Source organism: Boleophthalmus pectinirostris, unplaced genomic scaffold (assembly GCF_026225935.1).
Source record: "Boleophthalmus pectinirostris isolate CB_2022bp ecotype Guang Dong unplaced genomic scaffold, ASM2622593v1 HiC_scaffold_7, whole genome shotgun sequence".
Classification (NCBI taxonomy): domain Eukaryota; kingdom Metazoa; phylum Chordata; class Actinopteri; order Gobiiformes; family Gobiidae; genus Boleophthalmus; species Boleophthalmus pectinirostris.
The window spans coordinates 14,394,015-14,415,351 of NW_026571473.1; the positions used below are offsets into that span (position 1 = coordinate 14,394,015).

Sequence of the window (21,337 nt, forward strand, 5' to 3'; positions counted from 1 at the left end):
CACCTGGTGGTCTCCATGGAGATGTTATTGCTTTGCCTGTAATGTTCCACAGTATGACTTTTAAATCATCTAGCTCCATGAAGGCAAGCAGATGACGCCAAAAAGCTAAGTTACATGTCAGATCTGTGGACAGACAGAAAGATAATTAATTGTAATGACATACTGTGGAACATTCCAGTCAACGTGATAATATCTCCACGGAGACAACAAATATGTAACAAATAACATGTCAGTTGCATAATGCTAATTTGATCTTTTTATCCCTGTATTTTTTAGCAGATTTCACTGCTATTTCAAACGTTACTTTTATGAGAGTGTTGGAGGACGGTTTCCTATCAAACAGCTACTCTATAAATATACCACTGAAGAAGCTGCCTGTTGTGGATTGTGCTGCCTTTGATCCGGTTGTAAAAAATATGAGCCAAACCACATGCGATTCATCCCAAGGGGCTGTTTGTCAGTTTAAGAAAGGTAACAGTAAGCATTCTTATTCATTTATTAAAGCACAGAACCCCCCAAAATAATACAATTTCTTTTATCTTTTTTGGTCTATACTAACCGGTGAGTGGACTCTACTATTATAAACTATTCTGTAATAATACTAAATATGAATATCATTCTTTTCATACAATAATCTATTTCAGGATACCAAAGAATTAAACATGAATACTTCACGGAAAGGAGATCTGAAGTTGTTGCAGCACTTGACTCAGACTGTGCTACATGACTTCGAAACTGGGGCTATATCTAGTAACTCCTCGAAGGATCTTCTTCTTGTGTTGAAGCAAATTGAGACTGGACTGTCTTCTGCCACTGCTTCAGAAGTCTTGGTGTCCATTGCTACAAACTTCATTAAACTGGCTAGTCTGCTGTTGGAGCCCCACATGGCAGCAAAGTGGATGGGACAGACGGTAGATGGAGTGAGTATATGAACCTTATTTACTATTAATTAATACTGACATCATGTTGGGAGCTTTCTACATGTATATATAGTGGATTGTTCAACAGTTACCATGGTGACACAATGCACACATTAGCAAACACAGTCAAAATAGTTCTTAGATGATAGTCTGAAAACTCAAGTAAAAATACAAAATGTATTTTAACCAGTAGCGATTTCTCATTGATTACAAGAGAAATACTATTGTCATTAATATTGACATTTAACAGTTTTAAAAGTCCATATTTTTAATTTCGTAAGTATGTTGCTCATAACTTAGCTAATGTCAGTTTGGTGTGAGGCTCCTCTCCTCTCTCTGTCATACAGGGCTGTGTGACTGCTGCAGAGAAGCTGGCTGTTTGGCTATAGTTTGGACACTCCTGGTTTAAAGAGAAATTAATTTCACTTTGTTACTCTAAAAAAATCCACTGATGATCAGATTTTTTTGTGCACGTAAACATACACCAAAAATCAGATCAAATTATTGGATTGTGTGATTATTTTAGTTCTCACATTTTACACAACTTCACAACTTTGCCTGCATCCTGTTTTTAATAAATATCTATTTTTATGCGGACTCCATGATAAGGTTTGTCACAAAGTGGCTTAGGGTTCGAACAAGATGGAGTCCACACATGTTTAAAAAAGGTACAAATGTAGATACTTATTAAAAGCAGGATTCAGGCAAAGTTATGGCCACATGATGGAAAGGAGAAAAGCAGCCAGCTTTTAAAGATGGAGGGCCACGCCCACAATCAGGTGCAGCTCATTAGGTTTGCTCTCCCACTCTCTGGAATCTGGAAGGGAGGGGGGTGAGAGCCAGCAGCAGCACAAACACGCACCCACAAAGTAGAGACCCAAGCTGGGGTGTAAATATATGAATGCACATTTAAACTGTGATCCTTAATGGGAGTTGGTATCACTGTAAACATCACAGATCACACTAGTGAGCAGCACTTTTTTTTTTTTCATTTGTACCAAAATCAGTAAGAGAATAAAACTGGAGAATGGCCTCCAAGTCTACCAGGGCAAATATAGCTACAGAAATAGCTTACTCACACTGATATAGTGGTTGAATAATGCATTGTCATATGCTTTGTGTGCTTTTATTATTTATTTATCATTATTTGTTAATATTTTTTTTTTTACTGGCTCACTGATTGTGTGTTTTCATTAATCTTCAGGATAGTGTGGGACCATTTGATATTGTCAAAACTATTGACATTCTCACTGAAACTCTTGCTGACATGTTCTCAGTAGAAAAACGTAATTTTACACTCTTCACAAAAAATATTGGTAAGATTTCTAACTTTGTTAAACAAAAAATACACTCAAACCTAATGAAAAATCTGAATCCCTGTTTCCTGTGTTCCTCTCCAGGTGTAGATATGAAGTGTCAAAGGCTTTCTAATGCAAGCAAAAGTGAAGTCTTTAAACCCTCCACTTCTCACTCTTTCTCTGTTAGCAACAGTGATCAGGACAAGCTGCTCATATCTGACACAGAACTTCAGAGGTTACACAGACAGGGTAGGCCTATAGTGAAATGACCGTGGCATAAAAAGTAAAAATATGTACTATAATCTATTGGTGCATTAACTTTGTCTAGTATCACAGTTTTTAAATTCTGTTTATACCTAGTTTTTTAGTATGAGTACTACAGAAAAACAAGTCAAAGTTGAATGTTTGTGTTGAAAATGACATAATCTATTAAAAAAGAGGGGTCTAATCATAAATTTGCAATTGAAATTGGTATTGACTATTGAGCATTTTCCTTAGTATCAAATTGAGTTTGAAATGTGGCATCTCGACAACACTAATTACATAACTATAACTACATTACCTAACTATACACAGTTTTTTTATTTTTTTATTTTGCATTTAAAATATTGGAGATTGATTAGTGAGACTTTAGAAATACACAAATTTTCCTTTCATACCAGGATATGAAGATGTGGTTCTTATCCACACCCACTACAGCAATCTGAATGACATTTTGGCTGGAGCTGAGCAGGCTGCCCATAATGCTAAAAACTCACATAAAGACAATGTAAGGTAAGCAATTTTAAACTATGACATTTTTTTGAATTTAAAGTTGCATACTGGAACATTTTCTTGTGTTTTCAGAGATAATCCTCAGCATCTTGCTTCTGCTGTCATATCAGCCACTGTTCGAGGCAGTGTAAAACCAAAGAACATCCCTGTTACAGTTCATTACACACTTTCAACGTCTCATAAGGTACTGACCATAGTATTTTAGACCATTAACTATTCTTTCTGTTTATATCAACTATTCCCTTGTGTCAAACATGCTTTTATACCTCTATTTTTAGGCCAAGTCTTCCCAGCAAAGTGTCTGTGCCTTTTGGAATTTCAGTCTCATGTAAGCTCACAGTTGCTTAGTTTACATGCACACTAAAATATGATTATTATCTGATTTCTTGACCTTTAAGATTATTTAAATGGTATGCGAGCTATAAATGATATAAGATGTGAGTAATCAGAAAGAAATTGTGTGATTTTGCTGTTAACATGTCATTTTCATAGATTCATAACTCCAAAAATCTAATGCTAATCACACAGATTACTTGTAATGTTTCTACAGGCAGATGAACCGCTGGTCCAGTGATGGCTGCACAGTTGTATCTGCAGATGCTGGTGTTGTGACCTGTCTTTGCAACCACACTACCAACTTTGCTGTGCTCATGAATTACCTTGAGTCAGAGGTGTGTGAAATATGTAAAAAAACAAAACAAAACATCAACATATAATATCAAAGAAAATGATTTTGTTTTTTGTTTGTTTGTTTTTTCATCTGAAATCTTTATAATGGGTATATATTTTTATTTATTTCATTAATTAGCATAATTTGTCACTTTTCAAGACTTTAGGGCTGCACAATTTAATTTTAATCCCCAAATGTGAGTTTTTGTCTTGAAAGTCAGACAAACCCCACTCACTGTCAGTAAAAGCATGTGATGTAGTTCAGAATTCAGATTTGTGTGTCAAATTGCAATTAGTCAAGGTCTGTATTGTTTATGTTCAGAAGAGCAATGTTAGTAATGTTATTTATTTTAAATATGTCAACATAAAATTACTTGCAGTTGTGAAAAATCTGTCATATTGATTAGTCCTAATGTACAAATAAGATATGTTTCTGTTTAAATCCTAAAATCTATTTTTTGCAAATTACTATATTGACCAGTAGGTGTCACTGTCTGTATGTGCACCCATAGACTGTACTACTATGTATACTGTAAGTGTGCATGTCCAAAAACTCTTCCACATGACTAAAATCAACTGACTTCCATATAGTTTTGTAAAAAATAAAAATAAGCTTTTTCTATCTGTTTGTGTTGTAGTGGAGTCCAGAGGAGGAGCTCATCTTGACCAAACTGACATTTATTGGCTGCGGTGCCTCTCTTTGTGCTCTCGTAGTGACCTTGATGCTGTTTACCGTGCTGGAGTGAGTGAGATTTTCTTTTGTTGACATCTCTTCTTTAGGATTCCTGTTACTTACTCTTTTGGTAAACCTTGTGTTACATTTTGATTGGTACCACAAAAAAATACTCTTACTGTGCATTATATTTTCGATAAACTGTAACTCCGATTTTTGGATGTAATACAGTGTATGCACATTGTCTTAAAGTGGTTCATATTTTTTCTCAGTATTGTGTTCATTAATAAAACACCAGATCTGTTGCCACGACAGCTGTAAATGATCAGTGGTAGTTGTTGGTGCCCTCTTCTTAAGCAAGCAAAGGGTATTGACTAGTGCTAATCCAGTAATTACCTTTGTCTATATGTAAGTCCACTCGAAAGGTTTATGGCACCATTTTGGACTTGTTAATTAACACAACAGCCACACAGGGATCAGACTCAGCTGGAAAAGACTTGCTCAGACAATTTATGACATAGCCAAAATCAAAAAGCCCAGTTAAGCAATTCACACATATGCCACTGGGCATCTCATAAATCCTTTATATAGAATGTTCAGTTTATGTGTGTTCTCTTTTAATCAGCGTGTAATTACATGTAACTAATGTAATTGTACCCTCTCATTATATCTAGCATTCCTAAATCAGACAGAACCTCCATCCATAAAAACCTTTTCATTGCTCTGATCTGCGCTCAAGTGATTCTACTGTGCAGTGGCTCAGCGATCCACAACAAGGTACTGGACAAATAGCAATATTGTCTTCTATATCTGCCACCAAAGTCAATTATTTATAGTAAGTAGCCTGCTGTTGCCCAATGTTACCTCCATCAGTCTGCCAGTGGTTGGTCAGTTGGCTGCTGTTGTTTTGACCTTTGTGCCTTTAACCCCAGGTCATGTCTTGGTGAGCGCTGCCCCTTCAACCTTATGGTCATTAGGTCATTTACTCATTTAGAAACTTGTATATCTAGATTAGTTGGCAATTATCTTTAATTGTTGATAGTTAATTGTGATTATATAATTGTAAGAACTAAATAGACATCTGGTCTATATACTGTAAATTGGTATATGTATGAATATTTATCAGAAAATATTATTTCATAAAGATAGAAACAACTACCATAGATTAATTGTGATTTATTAGACAGTATGAATAAAATAAAATTAGATCAGATTGTACCAGTGTCATGGTGTCAATAATTATGAATATGAATCATTAAATCTTGATGCGTCTCCCTACAGTAATGATTAAAACACTAAAATCTGATATGATGGCCCTATGTAGAACATAAAAAGATACAAAAAAATTGCTTCAAGGTGAATGAAATGACTACCACTTCTTAAGTGACTGTAATTTATAGGTTAAAAATATCATGTAAATATAATGCAGTAACTTTTGTATTTGCAGGTGGCATGTACGCTGGTGGCGGCCCTGCTTCACCTCTTCTTCATGGCTGCGTTCAGCTGGATGCTTGTAGAGGGGCTACTTCTCTGGAGTAAAGTGGTGGCAGTAAACCTGAGTGAGGACCGGCACATGAAGTACTACTATCTGATTGGCTGGGGTACCTGTGCTCTCTGTGTCTTCAAACCTGAATATAGCTTTTGCTGTGGTTTTGAAGTGTGAATGTCTGTTCTCTGTGTTGTAGGTTTACCTGTGTTAATAGTAACTATCACCCTGGCTTCAGCCTCAGGCAAATACTCAGCTGATGGCTACTGCTGGCTTAGTGTTCAGACTGGTGTTATCTGGGGCTTTGCTGGACCAGTCATCTTCATCATTATGGTTAGCAATTATGGTTTTCTACCTATGATTAATGTACTAATTGCATCTAGCACTGTGCAATTAATCAAATGCTTAATTGTGATTTCAATTATTGCTTTATTCAATTACAAAAATTGTGTAATTGAAAATATTATTTTTTCTGCCCTAATTATATCTATGAATCTATGCAATAAATATGCTTGGACATAACATGCTCTTTTCTCTTTCAAACGTTATCTCACAAATTTGATTAATCTTGTAACCTTTAGTTTTTCCTCTTCTCTCAGGTGAATATCCTGGTGTTAACTCGAGTGGTGGTCATCACGATCTCTACAGCCAAAAGGAGGTCCATCTTACTGGCCATGGGAGCAAGCCCTGTGGAACAGGCGTATGAACAAATCAGGTAACAGCCACAAGGAGGCACCATTTATCTGCATTTTAACGTTTTGCCAGCTTCAGAGTAATCAGTAAATAAAAAGTAGAGTATCTTTAAAGGGATCAAATCAAGTTATTCACATGTGATTATAATTCACACATCAAATTTAACTGAAACACCTTTCTTTTCATAATTTATTTAATGAACCTTCTTTATGTCTGTCTTATATGAATTGCACTGGTAAAATCCACTGCTCTTACCCAGCCCTCCAGAGCCCACAGTAGATGCTCTATGGAGATTTTCAAAGGTGGCCTTGAACCATCTGACACCCGTGGGTGGCAGTCGCAGCGGAAACTCAAACACATTCCTCCGCTGAACAAACTAGGCCCACTGCCCACTGACATGTCGCACGCTCAGGAACACACACACAGCTGGTGTGGTTTGGCGGTCACCTGAGCCCAAAGTTAATTCCTCTCTAAACAGAATTATCGTATGAATTATGGAAGTTGTCACCCAATGAACCTCCTTTGCTATATACAGTTGTGTATGGAACAAGTAGGGAGCCAAACATAGACAAAAAGGATTAGAAAATGCGAGAAACATGAGGCCAGGGTCCAGTTGATAACTTGAGAATACCAGAGTGGTTGTCATGTTGTAATATGCACAGGGCTGCAGTGAAAGCTGTGCTGGTCTTGCTGCCTATCCTGGGTCTGACGTGGCTGTTTGGCATCTTGGTCCCTTTCTCCATCGTCATGGCGTATATTTTCATCATTCTCAACTCCCTACAGGTACACATAACCAAACCACACAAACACTAGCACTGTAAGAAAGGGCATTTAATTAAATATTTAAATCTAAATTATACTGGTGTTATATCAAATCCTCAGATGTATGTTAGTCTATGTTATAGATAATGCATATGCAAAATGCAAACCTTCGGTAATAGTTTCACCTAAGTATAGTCATCATTAATAACAAGTTGTCTGGTCATGTTTAGATTGTGTCTTTTACCATAGGCACAGAGGGCAAGATGGAACACTGGGAAAATGTTCATAGTAAATTTCATAAGTTGGAAAATGCAATTTACTTCTCCTGCCAGAAAGTCACATAATCTTGCTTCTCCACAAACACCTATCAGCAGGGCTAGTTTTCATGAATCTTGAATTATGCTCACGGTTTTGCCTTGTGTATTAAGGTTGGTCCCAGTTAAGACCTGGTGGTGCTGGTGTAAAGTGGTGTGAAAAGTTTGAGGACCACCAGCTGTGGGCAATACCATTAGACTACCATAAGATGACTGTGTTTTTCTTCTGCATTTTACATTGACTCAATGATGTAACCCAGTTGTTTGTCTACCAGTGTTTTCTTGCCTTCTGTATCGGTGATGTTAAAAGACAGCAATAATTTTATGAATAATTGTCATGAATAATTTCCTCTCATGATTTGCATTAATTTCAATTATGGCCTTTATTACCATAATATTGAGTAAAACACAGCCTTCTCTGGCCTGTTTAGTGCTTTAGAGGACACTGTATCAGAAGGTGTTTCACCTAATAGCTCCTCGTAAAGATGATGAAATGTATGTAACCAGAACAATGCTCAGGGCAAAGCTGCCAGATAGGGCATAATAATAAATACATGGGAACCATGCTTACTTTTCTTTTTTTAAGAAATCGTTTTTTATTTGTGGTTGTTGTATTTTCAATGGGGCCGACCGATGCAACATAAAGCTTAAGCGGCAAGCCTTTACTGTTAAATCAATAAAACAGATAATGTTGACAAGCCTTTTTCATTGCGCTTCCCTCAGTGCCCTCTCTGTGGCTCTTCTTAACACTCGACTAGAAACACTTTGTAATGTCTTTCTATGATTATTGCCCGTTTTCTCCATACAGATCTGATTGGCCCATTAGAAGTGAGTGCAAGTGTTAACCTTGATCTCAACATCCAAGATCTGATGCTTCCAGAATGGATGTCAGACATTTTTGTTAATTTGAAATTAGGATTTTTTAAATTGAATCATTCCAACACGCCCATGACTGACTGGTTTTGTAAACTTTGTTAGCACTGGTATGTATTGGTACCATACATTTTTTTCATTGTTTTTCTTGCAAGCTAATTTTCAAATGATGTTCTGTTACTTACTTTTGATTACTGTTCTGTTACTATTTCAGTTCTTTGCATGTGTATTTCACAAGTTTTTCTTAATCCATTTCAATATACTTTTCTTAAGAATTGTAGAATTGCTCTACAGTGAGATTTAACTAAGCCAAAACCTGAGGAGAACTTCCTAGAGTGAGCCTATAGTTTTATGTCCAACGTGGCCATAAATACAGCCATGGCTCATCTGGCTCCTTATCAATCTAAGGCTAAACAGCACAGCGGTGTGTAGGGGTGCGTATGGGTATGTGTATGTACGTGTGTGTGTGTGTGTGTGTATGTGTGTGGGGGGGGCTTGTGTGCACTAGAGACCCATAAATTGCTCCACCTTCCGTCATCCAATCTCTGGGCAATGTCATTCAAAACCCCGGCTCTATCCATTACTTGGATATAATAGGCTCCTGGCCATGCAGTGTCCATCTTATTATTAGGCCATAACTTTAAACTATCAATAACTTTGAGCTGCATAGTGGGAGAGTGGAGGGAATTAAAAGGAGCATAGGGAAAAGTGGACTGAAGTTATGGACAGGAAAATGCTCTGGTAGTCACTTGGGTAAATATTTGGCAACAGGATAGGGCTGTGTGGTTCTTTTGACTCGTGTCATTTTTGTCATGTCAGTGAGCAGCCTGTGGGGGGCAACCCTGTACCTGTGACTATGCTGATATACAATCTAAAGTAAAGTATGAAAATAGATTTTAGATGTTTTTAATATATTAATTCTTATTAGTTTATTGTTTATTTTTTATTGCGAAATAGAACTTGGTATAATAACAGCAATGACAAACAATTTTTTTTTTTACTTGAATGGCTTGATTCTTAATACAGATTTTCACACAATATACCGCAATTTTCAACTCAAAATGATAGCAACATTTGTCTTGCTTTATTAGTTTTGATATAGATCCCAATCATTCTCAAACTACTCCAACTTTGTCATAAATTTTTAGTATCATTACCTGCTCAGAGAAGAGTTAAGTTTTACTATCAATTAGTAACTGACTATTGTTTTTAGTATTGTTTTATTATTAATTTTAATTGTTGTCACCCCTAATGCCAGTATTGGAGCAAATACAGAAACATACTAAATGAGATTTAAACCAATTTAAACCAAAATGAAAAGACTCAGTTCTTTTATTCTTCTTGTAGTAAGGTCGCTTGACTGTTCAAAAATATAGTTGTCTTTGCAGTTGTCTTGTCTACCAGAGCATGTCATCGGACTGTACCACAATATGGATATAATCAATAGAGTCTTGGTCTTCTTATTGATTTTTGCCTTATGGGGGAGCTTTGGTGTGAGTAAGCATTGCTCTTACACAGCTGCTAAAACAACTGTTCCTGGTATGATTTGTCTGTCCGTGTTGTCCTATTGATCCTAACCTGAAAGTTGTGATTTGTGCATTTTTTTCCAGTATTTTGGAAAGAATAAAAAATCTAAATAGAAGAGTGAAAACATTTAGCCCAATGAGACATAATGATTGCCACACCATGCTTTTTTGACATAACTAGGCCTAACAGCTGTACGCAAACTTTCCCATATACAGTAAGTAGGAAAAGTGTGCCCTTAATTTTACCTTGAGTCAGCCAGACATTACTCGTGCTTTTACAACCATCCACGGTCTCCATACTTGTTTATTTAGAGGAAGAAATAAATGACATATAAGCACAGCCATATTGACTTCTATTTTGCCTAACGCTGTCACTTTAAAAGTCACACTGGATTGGCTGTTTGTTGATGATTCCTAAAACATGGGTGCATCAAGTGTTCCCTCAACAGATTAAGGACTGAACCTGTACCTCAGAGCGCCCAAAATGCAAGCCAAAGCAATTTGCAGCTCAATTGGTCAGACAAGATGTAATTTAGAGGAAAGACGAAGGGTAAAAAGTATACAAAATATTTAAAATGAACCTGTTTTTCCCCTTTGTGCAACTAATCCTAAAATATTTTACCACAATGTACGAATGTCTTATTATAATGGAGTTTCCACGAATACACATTTTATTTTTTTCTTTATTCATAATTACATTCATTTGTGCCTTTATTAATATAAATATTATTTTTTAGCCATGCTTTCTTGGAACAGGTGAGAGAATATGGTCATATTATTTTCAAGCATTTTAATTTAATTTTAAACTGAAAGTAAGTATAGTAAATCATTTGCAGTTTAATTATATTTGAATAAACAGCTTTGCATTTGGTCACTGTATCATTAAAACCACAAAAGAAATTCTTCAATTAGGACAGCTACAAAATTAGGTGTCTGGATAGCTTTACTTTTAAGTCAGTGCACATATAGGTGCAATCATTCACATTTATTTATAAAAAACACACTTTAATGAGTTTCTTGGATAATTATGAGATGGATATGAACAAAACAAACTAAATAAATGCGCCACACGATTGTTTGCATTCTGGTTGCTTGGGAAAAATAGCTCTCCTTTGAAAAAAAAAAGTCCAGTACTCGCTTTGCAAACTCAATTACCAGAGGCAGCATTAAAACAATATTCAAACAGGATACCAAGGTCAGAACTGACTCCCACTACGCTCGGAGATGGCACTTCTAATGAGCACGCTGCACCGCCTTTTTAAGTAGTATATTTATAGTGTGTTTTGTCTCAACTTGTACTTATTTGCCTCTTTTCATCTCTCGCCGTATTGCCACATTTAGTGATAGAGCTCATGATTTAACCCGAGAATGCGTTACAGATGGTGGCTTCATTTAAGGTATTAGACTCAAGGTTTTCGAGATGGAACCGCTCATATTAAAATGGTCACCCAAGTCGACGTGAAATAAACCTGATTAAAAATACCAGTCTTGGTGGTGTATGTTAAGATTTACTGGACAAGATCGACACCGAAGGAATGGCTGATTTTGTGAAGAAATATTATAGGCTAGCGAGATCAGTGTTCAAACGCGAGGCATGGCTGGGTAAATAAAGTTGTAAGAATAATAGGCTTCCTGTCAAAAGAGGTGAGAGAATTCCTGTCATTGCTCACACAGGCACCCTCAAGACCTTTCCTTGTGTTAAACCCGCTGGCATTTATTTGCTTTAGAATTACCTGCCATCTCAATTTAGTAATAGGCCATGTCATAAGAAAGCAAACGCTGTCCTTTTGCTCCCTCCTCGCTAAGCTTTTGTATCGAATGTTATTGTGTGAATGACTCTCTGGAAGCATGGTACACAATGCAGCTCCTGTATCATGCAGAGTAGAGTATAGCTATGAACAATTTTGGAATGCTCTAATCTGACAGTTTTTGAGAGTTCATTTAAAATTTTGTTTGTAAATCAGTTTTTTGTGGGGTGGATAAGATCTTGAGTAGAGTAGTTGTCAATTTGGTGACAGCTAATTGGCATCCAAATTATGAAACTGCAAACAATTTACTTTGTTAAGATGAGCCTTTATTTGTCCCACAGTGGGAAAATTACAGTGTGAAATTACAGTTCACAGTGCATATTTTGAACATGCTTTGAACATTTCAGAGAAGAGTTATTTTATGTACTGCTAAACAAAATTCCATCATTTCGTTTTTTAAATAAACATACCAAAATGAATCAGGTGGCAACTGGATATTCTGTTTGCAAAAGACATAAAAAAATAACACAATAATACCATACAATTTATTACTTGCAGTGTTTATAATTTGCTTGTTGCTATTCAAACTGTGATTTTGATTCAATTCCAGTTAACCTTGCAGCCCAAATTTTGACATCATTTTTTTTTTTTTTTTTTTTTAGTTTCAAATGCTTTTCAGGGATGTGGCTCTATTATCTGACTCTTTGCGACCTCATTCTTCCTCCGTCAGGAAAAAATCAAGACAGCCAAAATTACCCAGCGTTGAAACAATGAGCACTGCTATTTATAAGTTCACAACCTTGCCTTTTGTGGTGCTTGACATCACTGCTCACACTTATGTCAGCTGATGGGGACTTTTCCTTATGTTCGCCCTGCTTTGATGTGCCGTATACTTTGCAGGTAATTTGGGAGAGGAGGGTCAGAGTGGGGCAAGAGAGCAGCTCTGTGGAGGGTGGGTTTGGGTGGGCTGTCAGATGTTGGTGCTGGTTTACATGGGAGGCATTGTATTTGCTTTGTAATATAGTAACAAAGAAAATATGTGTTGCTGACATTTGTGAGAAAAAAATGTTTTGGTACTTTTTAATAAGTAAAATAATGAATTAACCAATTTATAATGGAAAAGAATATCTTCATATCAATATGAATCAATATTATCTTAACCATATGAGTTTGGCATATTGTACTGTAAATTTGAGTCCTCAAAAATAATGAAAATATTTTCAAATTTTCAAATAAAGTTTTGTCAATTGGACACTGCTTGTATAAATATAAAAGCAAAAGTTTAAAAAGTTTTGTAAGCTTTGCAAGTGGCTATGTCTAGTGCAATTCCATGTTTCAAAATAAAATAATTTCAGAGAATTTGAATTTCTAACCCGAGTAGTCACAAAAACTTTCACAATAGAACCCCAATGTCAAGTTACATTGGTCCTTTTATTCCCCATTTGTACTCATTTTACATTGTGCAGAAAAAACGATTTCACAAAATGTTCTATAAATCTAACTTTATTATTTATTTTTTATTTTAGCTCACAATAATTCAACTGTGATTCAATTCAGACCAGATTATTTAGCTTACTCTGTGTGCAGTGTGGACACATGATTTACTTGTGTTAGCCTGCGCACGAGACTTACTGCTTGTAAACAGGGTGCGCTCATTAAGAGGCCATTTAGCACAATGTAAATCCCTGGTGGAGATGATTTATGGGTGTAGTGTGGCGGCGTCTGGAGAGCTCTTTAGCTACATGTGTGTTAGCCTACTACTGTGGTATTGTGTTGGAGAAAGAGGGACCAGGGGAGACTGCAGGAAACAACATTAGTACCAGCGGGGCACTGATTGGGCTAACAATGTCTACGCTTGTTAAGGGAGGTTCTTGCTCTCACCCCTTTTCTTTTCCCTGACTGAGAAGATATGCACGTTTTATGCAATGTTACTAGGCCTGCACCAATATTATAAATACTTGAAATTTCTTTTCTAATGTCAAACGCTTCAATTATTTAGGCATAGCTCTGGAACGTGACAAAGTAAAGGTAGTAAAGTACTGTAAAGTTAGGTATCTGTACTTTACTTAAGTAGATTCTAAAGAGAATACTTTTTAATTTTATTTATTTGAGAGCAGGTATCTGTACTTTCTGCTCCACTACATTTTTTAACAGGACTGTAAAGTGAGTATTTTTTTATTATAGTTTGAGACCTGTTGAAAAGGCTGAGGGGTTAATTTTTAACATGTTAATAATTTCAGAAAACAAAAATATAACACGTAAAAATAGCTAGAATAAAAAAGATCCATTCAATTTGTTTCTGTTGAACAAAATCTAGTGCAAATCTGTATAGAAAACACTACATTTGAAACTTTATTAGATCTCAAAATCTGTATGAAATACTTTTTACTTTTTGCTCTTTAAGTACATTTTTAAAGAGGTACTTTAATACTTTTAGTTAAGTAGATTTTTTCATGTTATACTTTTACCCTTGCTTTTTCCAATATCCGTACTTTTACAGTAACAAAAATTTAGTACTTCTTCCAGCACTGTTTAGAGAATAGAATGTTCTTTTAAAACATCAAAAAGATGATCACTACCCATGACCTCCACCTCTACAAACGTGCCCTGAAATGCATGCAGTTTTTGTTTAAATGTAACAGTTCATATTTCAGTTTATGTTCCTCAATATGTTTAGAATAGGTACTGTGAACTGAATCCTGATTTAAAACACAAATAACAAATCTCAGTGCAATTGTATAACACAAATTCCAATTGCATTTGTCTCCAAGGTAGCTGAGCTGTAGTGTTGAGAGATGCACACTTATTCATGCTTTTTTCCCTCATTGTACATGGGCATACATGTGGATTTGTGTGTATGTGTATGCGTGTGTGTGTGTGTGTTGGATGGTTTGTGTTGGACCAGGAGACCGTAGGTAAAACACTGGACCTGAAAGCCCGGTCTGACAGATTGCACCAGGCCTGGCCTTTCTTACACTGAGCAGATGTGGTCTCCCACTTGTTTTGCTTAGTAATTATCCCTCATTAAGTGAAAGCATGTGCCAATCAAACGGCTGTAGAGTGAGAGCAGGACCGGGCCAGAGAGCTGCAGGGAGGTGCACAGACCCTGTAGCCTCAGCCCTTTTCAAGCGCTGCCATTTCAGAATCATTACTAGATTAAAGGCAAGGCAGAGAGAGAGGGCTGCTGCAGCTGCACTGATAGCATTATTATGGTTCATTTGACTTTCTAGTGGTTACAAATTTGATGATTATCACATTTAACACTTGCCATGTTCAATTATAGTCTAATGGCATATTAAACAGTTTTCTAATCATGAGGTATTGCTGCTAAAATAGGGAACAGTAGTTGGAAATTGATCAACTTGTATGACTAAGTAAATATGTGAATTTTACAGAACAGAAGAAAAAATCATGTTGGTCACTTCAGCATTAGGTATTGTAATGACCGATCAATTGGCTAACATTTAATATCAAATGTAGCCACCATTTTAAATAAATAAATGTCTTTCTTGTGCAATTTAGTATATGAAAATTACAAAAGACAAAAAGTTAATTATGTTGTCCTTGTGCAACTTATTTGACAGCAGAAAACAGTCTTTCATAGAAATACTTATAAACAAGCCTCAAGCAGAAAATAATAGCGCAGTTGTTGAGGTACACAAAGGCACAGTAGAGAAAGAAAGACTCCTCTCCTCCAAAAAATAGGGGAATGGGAAGCCAAAAAAACGAAGATTTATGAAGTCTTCATGTCAATGAACTACCATTCATTTTCACTTTGAAGTCTTGCAGACCGTAGTGAAGTGTGATTGCATGTGACAGTTGCCGTGTCTGCCAGTTTATCATGATGGATACACCTGCCTCTGTGCTCCTGCTGCATGCACACTCATACACATATATATGAAAAAGTTATGGGCAGTATAGTTAGTCAATTAAAATATATTAGATAACACACTTTTGTTATTTTATTAGTTTTTTTATCTTCATATACCAAACACAGAAGTTACAACACTTGCTTGCAAATGAATGCTAGTACTTTTACTACTATGAATGTAACTAACTGTATTTTTAGAAGTATTTAAACTTCCTCACTTAAGTGAAAAGTCAAAATTAACAGACCCCCAAACCATTACAGTGCATTCACTCTCTTCTGTCCTTGTCATTTCCTAAAAGTAGCATCAACCAGTTCATATCACTTGTCATTGTCCCCAGCTCGACTCACCTCTGCTGGGACAAAGGGCACCAAACCCATCCCCATATGGCTCTGGAATTTTTTATCCTTCCCATACCAAAGATTTTTATAGCCTTTGTCATTATTTGTCAAGGTAATTGCAGCAGAAAGAAATTAGGCTGTTAATTTTGATCAGTCTGAATGGTCCTGTATATGTTAGCAAATATTTAAATCTGTCACATAACTTAAATGTACCATGCCTAGCCTACCAATGTATCCACATAAATGCAGAATAGACAGTAAACCAAGGACAAGTATCCCACTGTTATTTATATTCAGCTTTTCCACAGTTGTTTTCACACTTAAAACAAGAAATATTTCAAGTGTGATACTGTCGACTTCTTGCATATTTATTTTTAATTCTAAGCAGTCATCCATCTGGCTTTATTTTGTTTCTGTCAAGCTACTTTTGCTTTATATAATGGGAGCATAGTAGACGTTTTTGACTTCAGAATGTTATATAGAGAAAAAGTAACCTTGGTTAATCATGTGCATGATGTCTTCTACCAAAACATTCAAGTTATAAACAAGATTCCTTCAATACCACTTTACAATACAGCACAGTATGGTAAAAATATGGAAATAGTACCGGAACTTTGATAACATAGCATTCATATGGTAATATCAGGTCACGTCTATCTATCTATTTGATTTCATAATGTTAAAAGGTACACTATGTCATTTTTCTGGTGGGCGGTTTTCATGCATATGTTATTACTCTGTCTGGAGTATTACACATTACACTTATATCTTTCATTCATTCAATTGGAGCTGCTTTTAGTTCTCACAAGTACATGAAAACATACATCATTATTGTCAGCAGGGTAATTTCTCCACAGATCTGACTTGTAACTCAGCTTGGTGGTGTCTTCTACTTGTCTCCCTGGAGATATAAGTTTAATGCCTTACTGTAAAACCATTCTAGGAAAGCAATCATCTAATCATCAAATATCTTTATGGAGACAACGCTCCACCAGAAAAGTTACAAAGTGCTTAACCCCAACTGATTATGAAGACTGTAAATGCCTAATAAACATGACTGGTATTTTCAGTAGTGATACAGAAACACAGCTGGAAAATACATTATTCGTGTTATCATACTATTTCCACACTAATGCCATGGGTTTTCTCTCTTTGTCAGTGGGAAATAATCTAACCAAAAACTCCCTCAGAGATTGACAGCAGACTCACATACAGTTTGACAGGGAGATGCTCGGAATGGCCCCTTGGATACATAAGTATTTTTTAATTAAACAGCTCTCAGCTCTGGCGGCGCGCTTTCCCGTCCCAGTTCAAAGACTCCTCTCCGACCCATGTGTTAAAAGTTTGTATCAGTTTTCCTCGCCCGTGTTTTGCTTGGCTCTCAAGACATGCAACCCCAAATTGTCTTGTTTAAAAGCCAGTTTGTTTACAGTTCACTCTTCTCTCTCGTGCTCTCACTCTCCCGCCTTATATACTACCACATGTGCAATCATTTTCAAGCTATAGCAAACCATCTCAATATTGGTCCAAAATCCAGCTATCCTGTTAGTATTAGCAAATGACCCACAGCCCGCAAATCCTTCATCGTCCATATTTCAACTTTATTTAAACGTTAAAAGATGTCGAATAGAGTGCTCATCTGTTACTTCATCAATAACATTATGTCTGTCTGATATAAAATCAATAGCAACAGTGACGCGGAGCAGGGGCAGTGGTAAATGTGGCGTCATTTGTCATTGAGTGGCAATAAAGATATGTCACAATTGATTTTTTGCCCCACACACATGCTAACTCTATCTCTCTCTGTGACAAAAAGAAAAATTATTGTAAAAAAAATGACTGAGGTATGGCCAGCCATGCCGAAGTCAGTTAATATTAGTGTAAGAGGTGAAATGAATTGAAGTTGTGTTTTCTGTCTAAAAACAAAAGATGAGCAAATGGATGGATGGATGGATGAATGGATGAATTGAGATTTGAGTTGTCTCTGGTGTAAAAGGTTCAGTTCTCTACTTGAAATAGATGTTTTATTTCCTATTTATTTCCTTTTGGATTTAGCGGCTTGTGCTTCTCAATATAAAAGTATTTACTTGACCTTGAATTGCTGCTGTATTTAGTTACTTGCGTCTTTATTTAAACTCAGTGGAAATGTCTTTGTTTTGTTGACTGTTTGTGTTATTATAAGAGCACATTTTGTTCCATTTAAGGAATGTTTTGTGGGTTCATAAAAGCAGTACATGTGGCAATTTTAACACTGTAGTCCGCAACCATAGAGAAAGAAGGGTATGTCTATGGAAATTTTCCGGAAAAAATAAAAAATAAAACAAAAAAATCAATACTCAGACACTTATCAATACTAATATTAAAACGAGATACTCATTTGATCAAGTATCGATACTGAAAAGGGAATCACATATCCTATATCAGACCTAGTATAAGACCATATGCTAAGATCAAAGGAACAACAGTATTGTTTTCATTAACATTGTGGTTTCAGAATAGTATTAAGTATCTGGCGGTTTCCCTAGTATCAAAATCAAGTTTAAAATTGTAGTATCATAGCAACATTAAGTTTCGTCATCCTGGCACCAACAGCAGCATATAACTTTACAGAGACTTAGTAAAGTGGCCTACCCATGACTTTTGATATTCCTGGTTAACTCAGTTTTGTGGTCTTTCTGTGCCTTGGTGATGGTTTCCCCTGGGTGCCCCCTGCTGTACAAGCCAAACACGTGCACAACATTAATTATTTATGTTTAGGGTTCAACCTAGCAAGTCAATACAAACCCAATGCTGAAAAAGTTGTACAAAATTACAATCACCAAAAATAAAAACATTTATCAAATGTTTCTAATAGTGTCACATACATTTTCTGCTTTATTTCAAAATATGTGAATTTATTCTATTCATTCATATTTTTAGTATTTTCAGAATAATTTGTAGATCATTATTTTGAACCTCTTGCGCTGTAATCCTCCATGTGTCCATGTCACAGTACCCACCACAGTTTGTCGCCCGTGGCTTTTGTGTTGTGTGTACACCCAAGTAGCGGTGCAGCAGTGGTGAGCAACATCTGTTTCGGGCTTGTTGTTCCTCTTGGCTGCTTTTCAATTGGATTTCCTCAAGCAGGGCCAAAAGCTGTCACCTCTGCCAGGCTCTGTTAGCGATCACCGTCGGCCCCTATATTAAGTAGGTGGTTCAGGGCTAAGCTAATAACTCTCCCTCCTCTCCCGAGCCATCACATTGCGCTGCGCTGGCGTATAGCTGCAGGCCGGCCCCGCTCAGAGTAGGTTTGGGGGCTGTGTGTGTGCGGGAGAACGACTGGCCTGGGGGTCCGCTACTCAAAGTGACAGCTTCAACTGACTCGATGTGTGAGTTTGCGGGGAAGCAAAAAGAGGACAGGCATTTTTTTACAAACAATAAATGATGGACTTTTGGCTCTAATGTGCAACAGAATAGGGACAAGATAGGAAGTTGGACCTTATATTCACCTTACATATGTGATACATAGAGTGCATATGTAATGTCAGTGAGGGAATGGGGCAGTTTTATCAGGGGAAATGGATAGTTGCATGTGAACAGTAACAAAGGGGGAATGCATCTGGTTCAAGAGTGTCCGAAAATTAGGTTTTCTAAATAATAACGAGGTCATGGGCAGAAAAAGTGGACTTTATACACACTGAATTTGTTCTGCCCATGTGCTTGATGTCACTTTGTGTTGTAGCGGATAGGCATGCAGGAGAAGTATTCAGGCATGTGAAATTAAAATATGTTGACAGAATTATAGTTTTTGTTTCTTGGTTTTCCAACATAAAGGCACTGTACCACCAAACTATTTTAATTAGTTATTTTATTAGTTCATTTATAATTACTTTAAAACTATAAGCAGTCCAGTTATTCTTCACTTTCCTGTTAAATTGCTAGCATTCTAAATATTCACCTTGATGGATTTATAAGCACTTTTCACAACTTTCAGAGACCAAAGTAAACTTTGGTGTCATGGTGCTATCAACAACTAGCATGCTAACATTTCTTCTTCCTGATTCACAGAGGATAACACTGTTTATAATTAGATGCAGTGAGCACACAGCAGCCTCATTTTCACTCTAAGAGCTGCTTTTTACAATACATCTACGGTACTCTTTACTGGTGCAAAACTGACTTTACTTAAAGGTGCATTGTTCTACTTTTCAGGTGGTGGGTCTGTCACCTGCTTGTCTTCATGGAGATGTTATTGCTTTGTCTAGAATGTTCCACGGTAGAGATTAAACTTATCTATCTTAAGGGCGACAACAATAGACTGCTTTAGTGGTCTTATCTGTGGAGAGGCAACCCTATTCACAGAGAGAAATTTTGTATTTTTGAGCAATAGAAACACCCAAAATGGATAAAAGCTGGATAAATGTGTTTAATGTCATACCATAGAACATCTCCACAGAGACAAGCAGATGATGGACCCTCCTCCAGAAAAGCTGCTCAACGGACCTTCAAGTACATGAAGAAAATGGATAGAACCCCTTAAACAAATTATTATAAATTACATAAATGATGTTGAATTTGGTAATATGGCTTACCACATTAGGATTTAGTTTTACCTCATCAGACCAACTTAGTGGCAGGCTGCCTGGTACCTGCTTGTCTTCCTATGTCCTCTTGCCAGCCTCCATGGCCAGCTGGAGAAGTTTTACAGAGCTGGAATTGAACCACGAACCTGCAAGGTATCAACTCCCCGTTTCACAGGTCTGACAGACACTTTGATTTGACATGCCACGAGCAGTTAAAGTGAAAGTTATGTACATGTTAATTAAACTGTTTATGCGTGGAGGGGTCAGAGACATTAGCAAGTCCCAGCGTAGAAGTGTGAATTTCTTCTCTTTCCCCCATCACAGCGTTTTAACCTCTTCTGTCTCTCATTTCGGTAATGACAACCAGGTGCTGGGCAGAATTTTTGCTTCACATTTTTGGCCAAGTGGAGATGCAGATAGCTCTATTTGTGAAAAGTGTCTGTGTGTGTTTGAATTTGGGCGAGGGATTTGACGGCTGGTTCTGCTCGTTTGGCTCACTTTTGGCGTTGGGTGACACACGGAGCCTGGAAAGCCTCTACAAAGGATGCATGAGTTCAGCAGCTTAAACAAAATACTCGGGCCCACTGTAGAATGTCAGTTTGAGAAGGCTGATTCATTTGGATGTAGGTCAAAAGGTGTAAATTAAAGGTTTTTTAGTAAAACGTCACGGTTGGAAAAGATATTTGGACCTAAAGAATAAATACACGGACAATGATCACAGTTTATATAGACTGTTATTATTTGCTGCTAAATGTCACTCCATATTGCAAGAGATAGATTGAACAATGAAACAGACAAATGTATAAATGAGAGATTACACAAAAATATG

General features: G+C 36.7%; 1 protein-coding gene across 6 annotated transcripts in view; it reads left to right on the forward strand.

The window, feature by feature from the left end:
* The window catches only part of LOC129412029 (adhesion G-protein coupled receptor D2), a 59,252-nt gene that overhangs the window by 2,552 nt on the left and 35,363 nt on the right, over positions 1 to 21,337 (forward strand). For 4 of the 6 annotated variants that reach the window (XM_055164708.1, XM_055164710.1, XM_055164712.1 and 1 more), the window contains 14 exons: positions 277 to 471; positions 655 to 920; positions 2,125 to 2,236; positions 2,321 to 2,467; positions 2,881 to 2,992; positions 3,065 to 3,176; positions 3,271 to 3,320; positions 3,543 to 3,663; positions 4,300 to 4,403; positions 5,009 to 5,111; positions 5,782 to 5,935; positions 6,020 to 6,153; positions 6,420 to 6,535; positions 7,176 to 7,296. In XM_055164708.1, coding sequence (XP_055020683.1) covers positions 277 to 471; positions 655 to 920; positions 2,125 to 2,236; positions 2,321 to 2,467; positions 2,881 to 2,992; positions 3,065 to 3,176; positions 3,271 to 3,320; positions 3,543 to 3,663; positions 4,300 to 4,403; positions 5,009 to 5,111; positions 5,782 to 5,935; positions 6,020 to 6,153; positions 6,420 to 6,535; positions 7,176 to 7,296 — 1,847 coding nt within the window. The remainder of the gene's footprint in view (positions 1 to 276; positions 472 to 654; positions 921 to 2,124; positions 2,237 to 2,320; positions 2,468 to 2,880; positions 2,993 to 3,064; positions 3,177 to 3,270; positions 3,321 to 3,542; positions 3,664 to 4,299; positions 4,404 to 5,008; positions 5,112 to 5,781; positions 5,936 to 6,019; positions 6,154 to 6,419; positions 6,536 to 7,175; positions 7,297 to 21,337) is intronic. The other 2 variants (XM_055164711.1, XM_055164713.1) reach the window with 1 other exon arrangement.